The sequence below is a fragment of the Bufo bufo genome, chromosome 1, assembly GCF_905171765.1.
Source record: "Bufo bufo chromosome 1, aBufBuf1.1, whole genome shotgun sequence".
In the NCBI taxonomy this organism is placed as follows: Eukaryota; Metazoa; Chordata; class Amphibia; order Anura; family Bufonidae; genus Bufo; species Bufo bufo.
The window spans coordinates 210,377,491-210,393,328 of record NC_053389.1 but is presented as its reverse complement, the minus strand read 5'-3'; the positions used below and the strand labels follow the sequence as shown (position 1 = coordinate 210,393,328).

Below are 15,838 nucleotides of genomic sequence, written 5' to 3'. Positions count from 1 at the left end.
GCGGAGACGTAGCAAAAAAAAAAAACTATGAAAACCCACGAAGAAAACCTGTGAGTTACAGCATATTCACAGGGTACACCATAAGGGTAGCTATACATGGTGCGGATTACACGTGAATACTATCCACAGCGTATATCCACAGCGTAATACATTACTAGCAAAGTAAATGAGGTTTTCCAAATGTCATGTAGACGGTGCATATTTGGCATGGACATTGATCTGCAGTGCAGCTTCTAAAGTCCACAGTATGTCAATTATTTGTGCAGGTCTGCGGCTGATGTATTGTGGTTTTACCCACAGACTCTAATGGGGTTGTCAGCATGATCAACGCCATTAAGCCAGGCATACTGCCTGCTAGGGTTCATCATGCTGATTAAAATGATACCTTTCTTTTGTCTATGTATGTTAACCCCTCAGTGACCAGCCTGTTTTGGGCCTTACTTACTTTCATCGTCGCGTTCCAAGAGCTATAACTTTTTTATTTTTCCGTCTATATAGCTTTATGAGGGCTTGTTTTTTGCGGGACAAGTTGTAGTTTTTAATGGCGCCATTTTGAGGTACACATAACTTCATGATTAACTTTTTTTTTAACTCTTTCTGGGAGGGAGATGGGAAAAACAGCAATACTGCCACTGCATTTTTACGTTATAAATTTTACGGCGTTCATTTTTAGGTATAATTAACATAATATATTTATTCTCTGGGTCAGTACGATTACAGTGATACCAAACACGTCGTTTTTTTTTAGGTTTTACTACTTTTTTGCAATAAACCCCCTTTTTTTAAAAGAAAAAAATGTTTTTACATTGCCGCTTCCCAAGACCCATGACTTTTTATTTTTCTTTCTATGGAGTTGCGTGAGAGCTTGATTTTTGCGGGACGATTTGTATTTTTATTTGGTATCATGTTGGAGTAAATGGCGCTTTTTTATCACTTGCTATTACGTTTTTTTGGGTGGCAACTAAGAATAAATTAACAATTCTGATAATTTATGTGATATTTATGTAGTCCGGGTCGTTACAGACGTGGCAATACCAAATATACGGGGGGGATTTTTTTTTTTTGCAATTTTTTTCATTGAAAAGCGTATATTTTCAATGGAAAAAAAAAACATTTTTTTTTGTTTTTTTTTTTGTTTTTTTTTTACCACTTAATAGTCCCACAAGGGGATTATAACAGACAGTATTTTGATTGCTTTTAATTATCCCTATATTGCATTGCATTTTAATAGCAGTGCTATTTTAACATTGACCAGCAGGCTTCGCCAGAGAGGCGCAGCCTGCTGGAAATTACTACAGACGGGACTAGGGCCTACATCGGAAGCCAGGTAGCCTTCAAACACTTTGGCACCCCACGATCGCATTTGCGGGGTGCCGATGGGAGACAGAGGGAGTCTGCTCCCTCTGTCACCGCTTTACATGCGGCGGGCGCCATTGCCCGATGCATGTAAAGTGTTAAACAACCCGGATCGGCACTCCTGCCGGTCCGGGCTGTTAGAGCCGGGTCCCCGCTCCCCGCAGCCCAGCCTAAGACCCCTTAGTGACCATCGTAAAAACATGTATCGGTGGTCACTAAGGGGTTAAACAACTGCAGAGACTCTTACGTCAGTTAGGGCTCTTTCACACTTGCGTTCTTGTCTTCCGGCATAGAGTTCCGTTGTCGGGGCTCTATGCCGGAAGAATCCTGATCAGGATTATCCTAATGCATTCTGAATGGAGAGAAATCCGTTCAGGATGCATCAGGATGTCTTCAGTTCCGGAACGGAACGTTTTTTGGCTGGAGAAAACACCGCAGCATGCTGCGCTTTTTGCTCCGGCCAAAAATCCGGAACACTTGCCGCAAGGCCGGATCCGGAATTAATGCCCATTGAAAGGCATTGATCCGGATCCGGCCTTAAGCTAAACGTCGTTTCGGCGCATTGCCGGAGCCGACATTTAGCTTTTTCTGAATGGTTACCATGGCTGCCGGGACGCTAAAGTCCTGGCAGCCATGGTAAAGTGTAGCGGGGAGCAGTATACTTACCGTCCGTGCGGCTCCCGGGGCGCATGGGGCGCTCTGACGTCATTCTGGAGCGCCCCGGGAGCCGCACGGACTGTAAGTATACTGCTCCCCCGCTCCCCGCTCCTACTACGGCAACCAGGACTTTAATAGCGTCCTGGGTGCCATAGTAACACTGAAAGCATTTGGAAGACGGTTCCGTCTTCAAATGCTTTCAGTACACTTGCGTTTTTCCGGATCCGGAGTGTAATTCCGGCAAGTGGAGTACACGCCGGATCCGGACAACGCAAGTGTGAAAGAGCCCTTAGTCCCACCCTTGTAAAAAAAAGAACCATGAACATGCACATGTGAATGCTGCTCTCCCCTTTGCCCATATAGCTCTGTTTTTAAGTTTTGAGGGGATCAAAACTACCCACAGGCTTCCTTTAAGAAAGCAAACACATTTCCAGGGACATATGTTTAAAAGCTGGCACTGTCCCTGAAAAATTAGAGCATGTGGTGATTATGACATAGGAAACATATTAACCATACATTATATAGGTCAGTTTAAAGAAAAATATATTTGTTAGGTTTATCAAGGTTAAGACATTTTCACAATGCAATAAGCAATGAACACATTTTAGACTACATACAAAAAAGGGCTGCACAGTTCTAATGTGCTGAGCCGCAATTCATACCTCAACACAAGAAAGTGATAGCATCTGTCTGTATAAGGCCAGGTTCACAAAGGGAGTTTTGCCTGCTTTATTCTTTCATATTTTATAAGAAAGCAGAAAGTTGCATACCATCACCTGTGTGAACACAGCCTAAAGCAGAATATACATAATTACTGTATGTCAATAATACCACAAAAGCACTGTGCTGAACTCTAGCAAGAACTATGATGGACCAGTATGGATGACAACAGACAGGCGCTGAGCGAGCAGGCAATTATCAGGAAGGGACCATTCCTTCCCAATAATCGCCTGCTTGTCAGAGGAGGAGAAAGCTACATTTACATGCAGCAATCACCTCCACTGTATGAGGATGAGTGATGGCTACTGGGGCTCTTCCTTATACAGATTCATTGATTTAAAGGGGTTATCATTATCAACCCGTATAATGACCCCCCAATGCCCCTGCCCCTCATATAGATTATACTTACTCTGCTCCCAGGCACCTGCGTCGCTCCTGATCCCCGCATGGCCGCCGCTGCATCTCCACGTTGCGCGGATCAAAAGATCCAGCGATGAGGGAGAGCAGCAAATAGCAGGCTGCAAATGGGACGAGCCTCAGTAGCATCGTGGCGGCGGCTGTGCAGGGATCAGGAGCGCCGGGGATGGGGGGCCTGGGTATTGGGGGAGAGGTCATTATAGGGGTTGGATAACCCCTTTACAGTGCTGCATAAATGATGAATTCACGACGCCAGCACATTTCCACAAGCAGATTATCAGAAATGTGCTGATTGACAATGGTGCGGTGTAAATCCGCCATAAAAGAAACATAAGGGGTAGTGTCTCTATTTAGGACTCTGCTGATAATACAACTAATTCCTAGATCACAGAAGTTTCAGATTAGAAAAGCATTTATTTAGTAATGATACATTGTATACAGTTGGACTATTACTGCACAGAGGTCTGATTGCTCCCTTGCTTTAGCTATGCTGTGGAATTTGGCACCTTCGAACCTCCAGTGCCCTTTCAAATATTTTGGACGTTCCAGCATTTCCTTTCAAACTACTAAGCAGGTGCAGAATGCTATACATGTGTGCTAAATACTCTTCACATACAGCAAACAGTATTCTATTTATACTTGCACTAAAGAGGTTCAACTTAGTTAAAATGCTGATTTACTTTGTAGTTACTAATTGCTGAACTAGCAGTTCCCTGATATAATGTTAAAGGACGTTAAAGGGATTATTAAGACCAGTGGAGTAGATAGAGAAGTAAGGGCCCCATAGCAAGGATCAAACCAGCCCGCCCCCCCACACACACAGGACAGAATAGTTTCTGCCATAACCCTTGGGCCATTTTTCCACTGCTTTCCAGTAGAAGAGGAGATAATCCCAACTATGACTGGGCCCCATCTTGCCCTGGGCCCCATAGCAGTCACATGGTCTGCCGCTATGGTAGTTATGCCTCTGATTAAGACACCTCCTTTTAATACAAGCTGGTCCAGTGATTAGATGATTGCCACGGGACCGACTTCAGAAACTCTATTACCGACGAGGAAGTCCTACTTGGCCACATATTTCCCCTGCACGTAGTGTTACATGACGGACATTCAAATGAATGACTGACCTCGAAATACATAGAAGGGTCTGATGGAGCAAGAGTCCTGCTTTGTTAGTGGGGTTTCACAAGGCGAGAATCCTTCCCGTACTTTTGACATCCATATTTATGGGAAGGGATCTTAAGTGATTCAACAACTCCTTTAACAATGTAATATAAAATTATAATATTCTTATAATATCATTGTATGGAACAGGCCTGCAGACCATGGACATCCTCTACTGAAGCCTGTATTCTATGAACACACTATCCAGTCAGGACATCGTACAGAATAAATAGAGACTGTGTTCTGCCGACAGAAGTTAATGATGCAAACCTCTTGCCACCCTATTATGGCATTAGTCTTGCTTGTGACGGGGGCAATTTTGTTAAAGAGTTCCGGTCTTTACTCCTGACATGCGACATGTTCTGGAGCATCTTTTGTTAGGTCTCTACATTGTGCCGATCCTCTGTTATTCCTTCTAAAATATATGAATGAATTGAAAACTGGGTGTTGTGATTCCCTCTAGTGAAAGTGATGTGTCTCTACACATTGGACAATGTGCAGGGGCACACCCTAAACGGGAAATACCCAGTACGGTAGTAGTACAATGAAGAGTGATAAGAAAATATGCTCCAGAATAATTATATTACTAGTAAAACAGACATGTCAGACGAGGTGACGGGTCCTTTTCAATCACATTATATTATGGAATTGCTAGTGGTGTAATTATCTAATATAATAATTACAGTGGATCTATACCAGAGCTATAATCTGAATGCAAACAACACCTTTATATCCTCAGTCTTGAATGTAAAAATATATATTTATATATCTAATGTTATAGTATATACAACAGTAGGAAGAGCAGAAGCTATTTTCAAGGTCATCTTGGAAACAGCTTCTGCCTGCCGTCTTACCTTCATGTGCTTTATGATAGAACTTCTGCAGCATATATAATGTATTTCTTTTAGAACGACTTTTTCAATCGTAAATGCTAACATTATGACAAGAAAAAGAAGAGGACATCTTACAAAGCATTATTCTCCAGAACATCGCATTGGTTTTCAAGCTGATGGGTACAAATATGTGGTCTCTTCACAAATCCTATTTAGTAATACCTGACAATTATTTCTGGGAATGTGCCAATCCATGAAGTGGGAGTAATAAAGAATATTATTAGTACGTGTCAAATCCAATGGGCCACACGTTCACATGACAAACCCAGCAGGTGGTCTTCTCATAGTCTGTTTAGAGCTCTTCATTTGCGGTAAAGAAAATGTCTCTTTCTGTTACTCCCGTTTTCTTAGGTGGATGTACATGATGCCACTCAACATGCTGAGCGGGAAGGCCACCCAAGCCAATACATAGCAGTGGCCAAAGGATCCTCCTTCACCCTTATCTTTATGAAATTCTGTCACATGGGTTGTATAGATGACTGCTCCAGAAAACACAGCCAGACCTGCACAAAAGATACAAGCAGTCCATTATTCAGTATGTTATAGTTCAGCATGTTTTCTGATGGCCTCCTGGATCACAATGGAAATATTAATATCAAGCAAACCTACAAGCTGCTGGAGAAACACACAATCCACACATAGAGGTCATCACAATCCCTTGGACCATTAGGTCTCTTTCACATGAGGGGTACAGAATGAGTCAGGGTCAGTTCAGTGAAAAACTGATGGTTTTTTATGCAAGTTTAATCAGTTCTGTTTGCGATTGTGTTCAATGTTTCTGTTTTTTCCATCCGGATTGCATCAGTTTTTCATGCACATTAGAAAATACTGAAGAATAACACTGAACATCTTCTAGAAACCATCAGCGAAAAACGCATCTGGGTGCCTTCTGTTTTTCACCCAGCCCCATTAATTTCAAAGGGGCAAGGGTTGCAACGTAGAACATGCAGCGATTTATCTTTAAGGCCTCATGCACACTAATGTATTTTCTTTCCGTGTCCGTTCTGTTTTTTTTTTTTGCGGACCGTATAGGGAACCATTCATTTCAAAGGGTCCGCAAAAAAAGCGGAAGTTACTCCGTGTGCATTCCGTTTCCGTATGTCCATATTTCTGTTCTGCAAAAAAATAGAACATGTCCTATTATTGTCTGTATTACGGACAAGGATAGTACTGTTCTATTAAGGGCCAGCTGTTCCGTTCCGCAAAAAATGGAATGTACACGGATGTCATCCGTATTTTTTGCAGATCCGTTTTTTGCAGACCGCAAAATACATATGGTCGTGTCCATGAGGCCTAACTTGAAGATAATCAGTAAAAAAGTATGCTCATGTGCATATACCCATTGAAATTAAGGCGTCAAAAATGAGTCTAGAAAGCTGCCTGCAAACTGGATCGCATCTGACCCCTTGTGTGGAATTAGCCTTATTGGTAGGTACTAACCACTCCACATGCTTCAGACCTAGTCATCTTGGTCATCTCAGTTTGTCCCTTGTCAAAGTCACTGAGATCATTACACTTGCCTAATTTTCCTGCTTCCAACTCATCAGCTTTAAGAACTGACTGTTCACTTGCTGCCGAATATGTGCCACCAAATAGACAGTTATTCACTTCACCCTTCAGTGTCTACTATAGTATGGTTTATCGAGTCCAGTTCATGGGTCAATCCTCCAGCTGTGTATGGTCACGTTTAGGGTGCTGCGACAGTCAGGTTTTTTTATGCAGTTTTTTAAGCCACAACCAGGAGTGGATTAAAAAAAGAGAAGCTATAGCTGTCTTATAATTTCTCTCCATTTATGATCCACTCCTGATTCTGGCTTCAAAAACTGCATAAAAACCCAAAAGTGTGGCAGCATCTTCATGCTTTTTAGCAGCAGTTGCTATTGATTGGCATTTACTATTACAAGAAAGCACATGTACTAAAGCATTTTTGGCAAGGAATGGGGAATAGGCCTTTTATCCTGGGAACTAAAGCTCCTTGCACAAGAACGCAGTGATATAAATCATCTTTCAGTTCACATTTTTAAGCCATGCTAAAATATAAGTTTGAAAAATAATGTATTTCAATATAGGTAACACATAAATTGAAGAGGACCTATCACTAGTTCACCAAATGTAAACTGTGTGCATTGCCCAATCCAGTGGCCCCCTGAGCATTATTTGTTTTTTTGTGGATCCAACCCCCTATTCCCAATATATGACCCTCTTTGCATCTCTCTGACATACTACATTATCATACGAGACCACACTGTGTGATTAGATAATCCTGCACCATTTTAATGAGATCAGAGGAGACCAGGACTGGGAGGAGAAGATAATAGACCCTAGTCAGCGGGGAAGCAGAGCATTCAGGGTAGTTAAAAATTCCCTTGGGCTTTGCTGGGCCAGACCACTCTGATGCAGTCTGTGATGACTGGACAGGGTCAGAGCAATGTAGAAGACTCATCCTCAGGAGACAAGATGTGGTTGCTGCCTCCATGACAGACCACCATCCTTTTATATATAGGTTTTGCTAAATAAAGGGGGCCATATTTCAAGAACAGTGGGTGAGATCCTTCGAAAAAAGGAATGCTCATGGGCCAATGGGAGATGGGCACTGTACACGCTTTACATTTGTTGAACCAGTGATAGGTCTTCTTTACAATCCGTTTGGATCTACTAATACTGTGTGAAATGATCGTCGTCTTCTCATGTAATGTCTATGACTTTTATATTTAAAGGGGTTGTCCGATGTTAGCATGGGAGCATGTCATGCTCAGATGCTCTCCCTTTCCCTGTGCTGGATCGAGCTTCAGCCCAGCAGTGTGTTCAGTGACGTCACCGGCTCTGATGGGTCGGATTTAGAGCTGCGCTAAAGCCCACCCATCAGAGCCGGTGACATCAGCGGGCTTACTGCTGGGCGGAAGCCTCCGCCTGGCAGCCCCATGGAGAGCCCGGTTTGTCACCAGAACTCCTGAAAATGCTTTTGCCCTGTGCGATTCAGCACAGGGCAAAGGAGAGCATCAGAGCATGAAATGCTCAGATGCTCTTGTTAGGGGGGCTGCCTGGGAGAAATTCTGGGTATGTTTGGGTTCAGCTCTGAACCCGGACAACCCCTGCAAAAGCTCTTAAAAATTATATAACTATGAGGATGTAATCCAAACGTTGTTCAAACAATCCTAAGTAAAATCACCATAATGAACATTAGAGCAGGTTGTGAGAAAGGACAAAACATGCAAGCTGTGGTAATAAGTAAAAATCAAAGATGTCATACTTACTGGCAAGAATTTGAAAGGCACCCGTTGCATAAAAGAGCCCCCCTTTCTCCATGTTGTAGAGCTGGCACATGAACAGCATGAAGGAAAAGCTGGAAAACAGGACAGAGAGCACCACCAGAGCCTGCACCGCTTGGAACCACTCTGAAGAAGACAAGACACAAGTTACAAACTCTCAATGAGCCTCCGTTCTTCTATGCATAGTGTAATCACTATCTAATCATCGTTGCGAATGTGTGACTACCTCTCTATTGTCAACAGCCTGAAGACAGAAGTTGGAGGACCGCTATTTTGGAGATAGGTCTCTTTTAGGGTCAATTCACACGTCCGCAAAACACGGACATCGGCAATGTGCGTTCCGCATTTTGCGGACCGCACATTGCGGACCGCACATTGCGGCACTCTCATAGAAAATGCCTTTTATTGTCCGCAATTGCGGACAAGAATAGGACATGTTCTATTTTTTTGCGGAACGGAAGTGCAGATCCGGAAGTGCAGATCTGGAAGTGCGGATCCGCGGATGCGGACAGCACATTCCGACCCCATTGAAAATGAATGGGTCCGCACCTGTTCCGCAAAATTGCGGAATGGATGCGGACCCATTTTTCGGACATATGAATGGACCCTTATAGCCAATTCTGAGTATATGCCATAAAGGTCTTAGGAGCGTCCATTGGTACTCAGGTGGGCTACAACGACTAAGATTACAGTAAGAAAAAACTGTTGAAATACAATTTTCCTAATGTCAATCATAATTGAATTCTGATAAAATGATTACATTTCATAGTTCAATAGTGGTATGTATAATTAATAGCGCTGAAAATGAAAAACGTACAAAAACAAATGAGATTTTATGGCTTAGTTAAAACAGTACGACCACTGCTGGGCCCTGGCAGCATGTACAGGGATATGTCAGTGACAGATATGCTACAGCACCAGTGTATTTGTCAGTACGTCTTAATGCCAATTCGTACATATGTATCACAAAGATTGCTTTAGCATTGACATCTATAGCACAGGTACAGTATATCTAAATGCTCGTCACAGATATATTGCAGGACAAGCCGGGAAACAGTCTCTTATTCAATGGTAAATGGGGCCAGAACGCAGCTTGATGTGAGGAAAAACGTATTCCAGTGCGATTGCACTTTTCACCAGTCCATACTCCTTGATGGGACCTGTTGTTTGCTTGCTTTGTAAAGAACTTCTCAAACAGCTGATCGGAAGGGGTCCCAGGTGTCCGACCCCCACCGATCAGATAATGGTTAGATGCTGATGACCTGATTCTCAACTTTACAAACATTTATAGAAAAATTAGTTCCTGATTATGTCCCATGTAAAAGCCCCCAGGATCAGTTGACAAATAAGCTTGCTCTTGTTTGCTGGCGGATCGCATATTTTTCAGTAAAAATGACTGTCAAGAGCTCATTTCCCCATGTAATAAGAGCATGTGCTGAGTGCCGTCAACAATAATGAAAACAATCCTTTGCGAGGCCATTTTTAAATGATCTGTGCTCATTTTGGTTCTAGTGTCCGCAGTCTTTTTCTCTCCTGGAGAACACGTTCCTCAGATGAATTGTATCATCCATAATACACTGCTTATATGGTGGGGGCCGTGGGGTCGTGACGCTCTTCACTGTTTACATTACACGTTATCTACTTGGCGATGCAGGGTATTACAACTTTCTTCAATGTTTTCAACTTCTTTATTCTGTGAATTATTTTGTTTGCTTTTTATTTTTATTTCTATGTTTTTAAGTGTGGGGGTATAAATTATGTGTACTACTACTGAACTATCTGAGATACTTTATTATCAAGCATATTAACAGTACATCGTTAGACACAAAATTCTAATCTTGGTCTTCTAGAAAGCTTGATCTTTTACCAGGTTTTTCAGGGTGTGAAGACCCACCAGACATTGAGGGGGTTTACAGTGAGAACGCTCACTTGAGTCCACCCTTTCACAGCAGGTCTGGCGGTGGAAAATCCCTCAAAGATAAAATAATAATGTAAAGTTGATTTGTGATTTGCATGAGTGTGTGAACCTGATCTGTGATTTTGTAATACACAGAGGTTTACAATTCTATTTCCTTATGGCTAAATGGTCTTTGAGGATGACAGGAAAGACATAAATGTGAGTGGGCAGGACCATGGTGGCTCAGTGGTTAGCACTGGTACATTGCAGCGCTGGGGTCCTAGGTTCAAATCTGACCAAGGGAAACATCTAGATTCGAGTTTGGGTTTCCTCCCACAATCCAAAGACATACTGATAGGGAATTAAGATTGTGAATATCTCTGGGGACAGCAAGTAATAATAATGACTGTAAATTGCTGCAGAATATGTTGGCGCTATATAAGCAAGAGAAATAATATAAAATGTTCAAGTCCTCTAAGGGGACTAAAATGTACAGTAACAAAAAAGTGAAATATCAGTTATTGCCAATGTACTTGATGACAGCAGACAAATGTTGTATCATGACATCTAATGTGACCAAAACATACCATTTGTAGACACCGAGGAGCACATCCAGCTTTCCGAATTGTTGTTAAAAATGCAGTCATGCCACAGGTTCAGGGTCTCATCTTGTGAGAGCACCCACCAAGACTGGATATACAATAAAGATGGGAAAGTTAGATTACATGTTCATTTTTACATGTCACGCAGACAACAAGCGGTAAGTGAAGGTTCGGGCAGACAGGACATGATTCATCTTGTCACATAATCACAAGCATACGCCAAGCTGCATCATCTTAACCCACCCTGTTTTATAACAATATGCTGATGTGATTACAGGAGAATTTCTATGGTCAATGCAAGGATCAATCAACTGCTGGGAGCCGTGAAGATGCTAAATGATGCACAATTGCAGCCAAGCAGGCATAAATTCTAATTTAGGTTTACTTCTTTGTTAAAAGCGTTGTCGCATATTAGACATTGATATCATATCACTAAGATATTATTAGCTGGGCTCCGACCTCTGCGACTCCCATTTGATCCCTAGAACCAAGTGTCAGTGGCTCTGGAAAGCCCTGCGCTACTTCATCAGGTAACCAGTGCAGGACAGCAGAGACAATGTCTGGGTGCCTGGGTGCAATATTCCAGATGGTCCTCACTCCCAGTGTATCAGTTCAGGAAAAACAGATGAAGCATTAGTGTCCATGAAAACTGACTTACAGAGAAATGGTGACGTTTCGTCCCATAGTTACAGCTGGGTGTTTTTTAAACCTGAAAGGGTTGAAACGTTCCCATATCTCCATAAGTCATCTTTTACTCAATAAAGACTAAGCATCGTACATTTTCCCTGCCCTGTGCTACGCTACTTAATCTACTCTTGGCTTTACTTAGCTTTTTCCAATGGTAGCTGCGTTAATGACTATTAAGAGTGGGGTAAGTATAACCTATCTGAGGGGCCCGGGCATTAAGGGGTCATTATAGGGGCTGAATAACCTCTTTAATGCTAAAATTAATTATGTCACTAAGGGTTGAAAATGCAATTGAGTCTCCTTGAGTTGTGCACTAACAAGATTTGATGCAGAAACACATAAAATAAAAAAGTGTCATTTTGTGGATTTTCCCAATTTTAAAGTGACTGTTAGGAGGTTAAACACAAACTGAACGGATCTTGGACTTGAAAGTGTAGGAGCACACAGGCTAGATGAAAAGAAAACTTGGAGCATGACAGGAACACGGGCAGAAAATAACGCAGGATCAACAAAACCTTTGCTAGTCACCAGGGAACCTAAAGTTGAAGGCACCCCCTGCCTGGAGAGGTGCCTTAAATACCCAAACACCCTCAGCCATTGGCTGGGAAAGGATTCGGGAGCTCAGACACTGGCCATTTAAGAGGCCGAGGGAGCATCAGGAGGGAGCATGGAGAGGGTGCAGGAGACCAGGATACCGGGGATATGGTGAGTGGTGCAGCATCCACACCTGAAGGTGGCAGCAGGAGAGTGGTGGGCATGGGCAACAGACCTTACAACCTCCATATTCCTTCATAGAAGCAGGACCTTATGGTAACTGATCTTTAATACTACAGTATCTTGTACGATCACTATATAATATTAGTCGATGGGAAATGTAATAATGACTGAAGAAAAATGTTGAAATTTAACTATTTAAATGTAGTTGAGGAATACTTTATCTGGCTAATTGTGAATAGATGGCTACTAGTCATGCCCATTAAATCACATGCATTTCTGACTGTCAGCTACTGTCTTTTCTCAGCGTACATTCCATTCTCTGGATGCTTTACAATAAACTCACAGTGGTATGAAATGGTTGTAAATTCTGTACTAAATACAGACTAAATACGGAATGCAAGACAGCCCCTAACGACTAAGAATCCGCTGGTCACATGGATCTCTTCATTAAGTTCTGAACAGAACCGTGACATGTGAGGTGTCAGATGACACAAAAATGGGGCATAAACATACAACTAAACAAAAAAGCTCCGGCATTCAATAGATGAAATTTGCTGTGCTTTTTATTTGCAATGTAATATTATACAAGTGATGTTTCGGTCATACATCGACCTTTATCGGACTTGGATTTATGTGGAAGCAGTGTGCATGCAGGACTAGGTAAGCCAGGAAACGCCACAGGAGAAAGACTCACCCTGCTGCAATGGTAAAGGTAATGCAAAGGTAACGCCAATTTAAGGGATTTACACCTTAGATGTCACAGTCAATAAAGAGTTAAAGGAAATGTCACCCTCTCCAGCGTGATCATGGGGTGCTGATGGTTATCTGCTGCTGGAGGCCACCAGGTTTGCCTTTTGTGTACACCTTTTAGGCCCTACTGAGGAAGAACCTAATAGTATGCCTGTCAGCGTTACATTGACAAGCATAATAAACTGCAATACATAAGTATTTGTGACTAAGCGAGTGCGTGGTCAAGTCCCCTATGGAACTTAAAAAATATGTACAATAATAAAAACGGTAAATAAAATGGTAGAAGTATTTAAAAAATGAACAGAAAACTAACAACAAAAACTTTTTTTTAAACAATGCATTATGTAAAAAAATAAAAAATAAATAAAACAATGCACAAAATAATTGGTATCACCGCAACCGTAATGACCGATACTATAAAACTAGTATGTCATTTATAACACACAGAAAACTCTGTAAAAAGAAAATAAATCATTACAGAAGGGAGGGATTGGGAAGTCTTCAGTGCACAGATCCTAAGACACTGCACCTCAAGAGGCATTTGCAATCGCATCTACAGTGGCATTAAAACTTCTATGGACCTAACCCCTCATCGAACTACATCCACATGGCACAGATTAGCACAGATTAGACCTATCCTATGATATAAAAACATACAAGCATGTAAATAATTCAGTTGATACATGAATCCTACTATAGAGCAGACTGTACTGTAGTAAATGTTGAATGCAACTGAACCTAATGAATGTGAATATTGCCTTCATCCGAGCCTATTTACAGGACATACTGGGGTCATGCAACAAAATTGATACAATTTATGAAAAATAACACAAAAAAGAAAAATATATGTCTTTCAATACTTAAAAAGATGATGAATAAATATTAAAACGGATCCCTTTATTTCATCAGGATTTTTTAGATTGACAGGAAAATGCTCCATACAACGTTCTCTGCTCCAGCAAATTTACATAAATGATCTGATCTCATTTTGCAGTATTGTAAGCATTAAACCCTTCTTTGGTTCTGTATGCAGTTGCTAGGCTGTTTCTAATGTGTTAATCAGTTTCTCCTATATATGCCTGCGCAATAGGTTTACAAGCTTGCTAAATCCTGCAAAGGTGCTACAATCTGCTTGTCTGCCCTTGTACTGACTTCTGCCTGATTCCTGGATTCTGATGCTCCACCTCCTGACCTCACTCATGCCTGATCACCATAGTGACCCTGTGCTGCCTGCCCTGAGCTATTGGGGTGTCACATTCGCACAAACCCTACCTTCCTCAAACTGTTTCTGACTACTAGTTATGCTTCGCACCGGTGTCTCTGACCTCTGTGGGTCAGTGGTCAACCACACGGAGACTACTCTAAGAGGTGGCCTGGTGACTCCTCTGCAGCTAAGTCCAGATCCCTGTATAGGGGTTAAAGGGTAAATACTAGGGGACTGCCATGATAACGCCCTTAGGATTATCCCAAAGTTAAACCGGTTGTTGACACAGTGGTTCCATACTCATTGTCCATAACAGTTACTAGAATTGAAATCCATAGCATGGCAAATTTAGGGGATCAAAACAATGGATATCACAGATGACATTGATTTTATGTAACAAATATAATGGAATGACTGATGTTTCCATCCATTTAAGTGAATGGGACAAAAGATGGCAAAACTTCTCTGTCTAAAGATGAAGTTTATCATCAGGTTCGTTTTTTTTGTCATTTGTCATCTGTTCCAACAGCACAGGTGACAAACAGACATACCTTACATAGACTTACAGTATGTGAATATGAAGGTCCCTAGATTAATGTATATTATTAATGAGGCTGGTACTTGTAGTATTTTGTGTAGTAGATTTTGTTTCACTGATTTATTTGCTTACACTGTCAAGGGTGGCAACGAAGAGGATGATCAAGATAATGATATGCAGGGCAGTAACACCAAATAGGAGAAGACTCATCTTCTGATCTTCTGCGGGCAACCTGCAAAAAAAAGCCAATGACCTATTATTATTATTATTATTATTAGAAGGTAAAGATCATCACACTTTGCAGCCTTTATTTCAAGTAGTCATCTAATTAAAAAAAAATACATGTTAACAGAATTCAAAGAGAAGATTCCATTTTAGTCCTACGAATTTCCAGCTACTCTTCTTATTAGACTTTACCCTTTGAAAGCAGGAGGGATCCAGATAACAGGACAGAGAGGCAACTGAGTAAATCCAATTTTGTGTGTTTAATCTCACCAGGCTAAATTACAAGCACATATAGGGTCCATTCACACATCCGTGTGTGTTTTGCGGATCCACGGATCTGCGGATCCGCAAAACATGGACAGTGGCAATGTGCATTCCGCATTTTGCGGACCGCACATTGCCGGCAATAAGAGAATATGCCTATTCTTGTCCGCTATTGCGTTCTATTTTTTTCAGGATCGGAATTGCGGAATTGCGGACCCAGAAATGTATGGGTCCGCAATTCCGTTCCGCAAAATGCGGAATGGAATTGCGGATGTGTGAATGGAGCCATAGAGGTAAGACGCTGAGGTTTGGACTGGCCAAACACAATACCAGAGGGTCTGGTGAAATCAGAAATTATTTATATAATGGTCCATGAGAAGACAACCCCATTCTCTTTTCAGTTTATTCTCAAATAATCTATTTTAATTTTTCAATTTTTAATGAATATGTCAATCAATGGCAACCCTTGTCCAGTTAC

The 15,838-nt window shown here is 41.7% G+C and overlaps 1 protein-coding gene across 2 annotated transcripts in view; it reads right to left on the bottom strand.

Moving 5' to 3' along the window:
• Positions 1-2,539: 2,539 nt before the first annotated feature.
• EMP3 (epithelial membrane protein 3) overlaps positions 2,540-15,838 on the bottom strand; it is a 33,897-nt gene continuing 20,598 nt past the window's right edge. For both annotated transcript variants that reach the window (XM_040434782.1, XM_040434790.1), the window contains exons 2-5: positions 15,004-15,103; positions 10,961-11,063; positions 8,462-8,602; positions 2,540-5,710 (exon numbers count right to left, since the gene is read on the bottom strand). In XM_040434782.1, the coding sequence (XP_040290716.1) occupies positions 5,541-5,710; positions 8,462-8,602; positions 10,961-11,063; positions 15,004-15,081 (492 nt within the window). In that variant the 5' untranslated portion in view covers positions 15,082-15,103 and the 3' untranslated portion in view covers positions 2,540-5,540. The remainder of the gene's footprint in view (positions 5,711-8,461; positions 8,603-10,960; positions 11,064-15,003; positions 15,104-15,838) is intronic.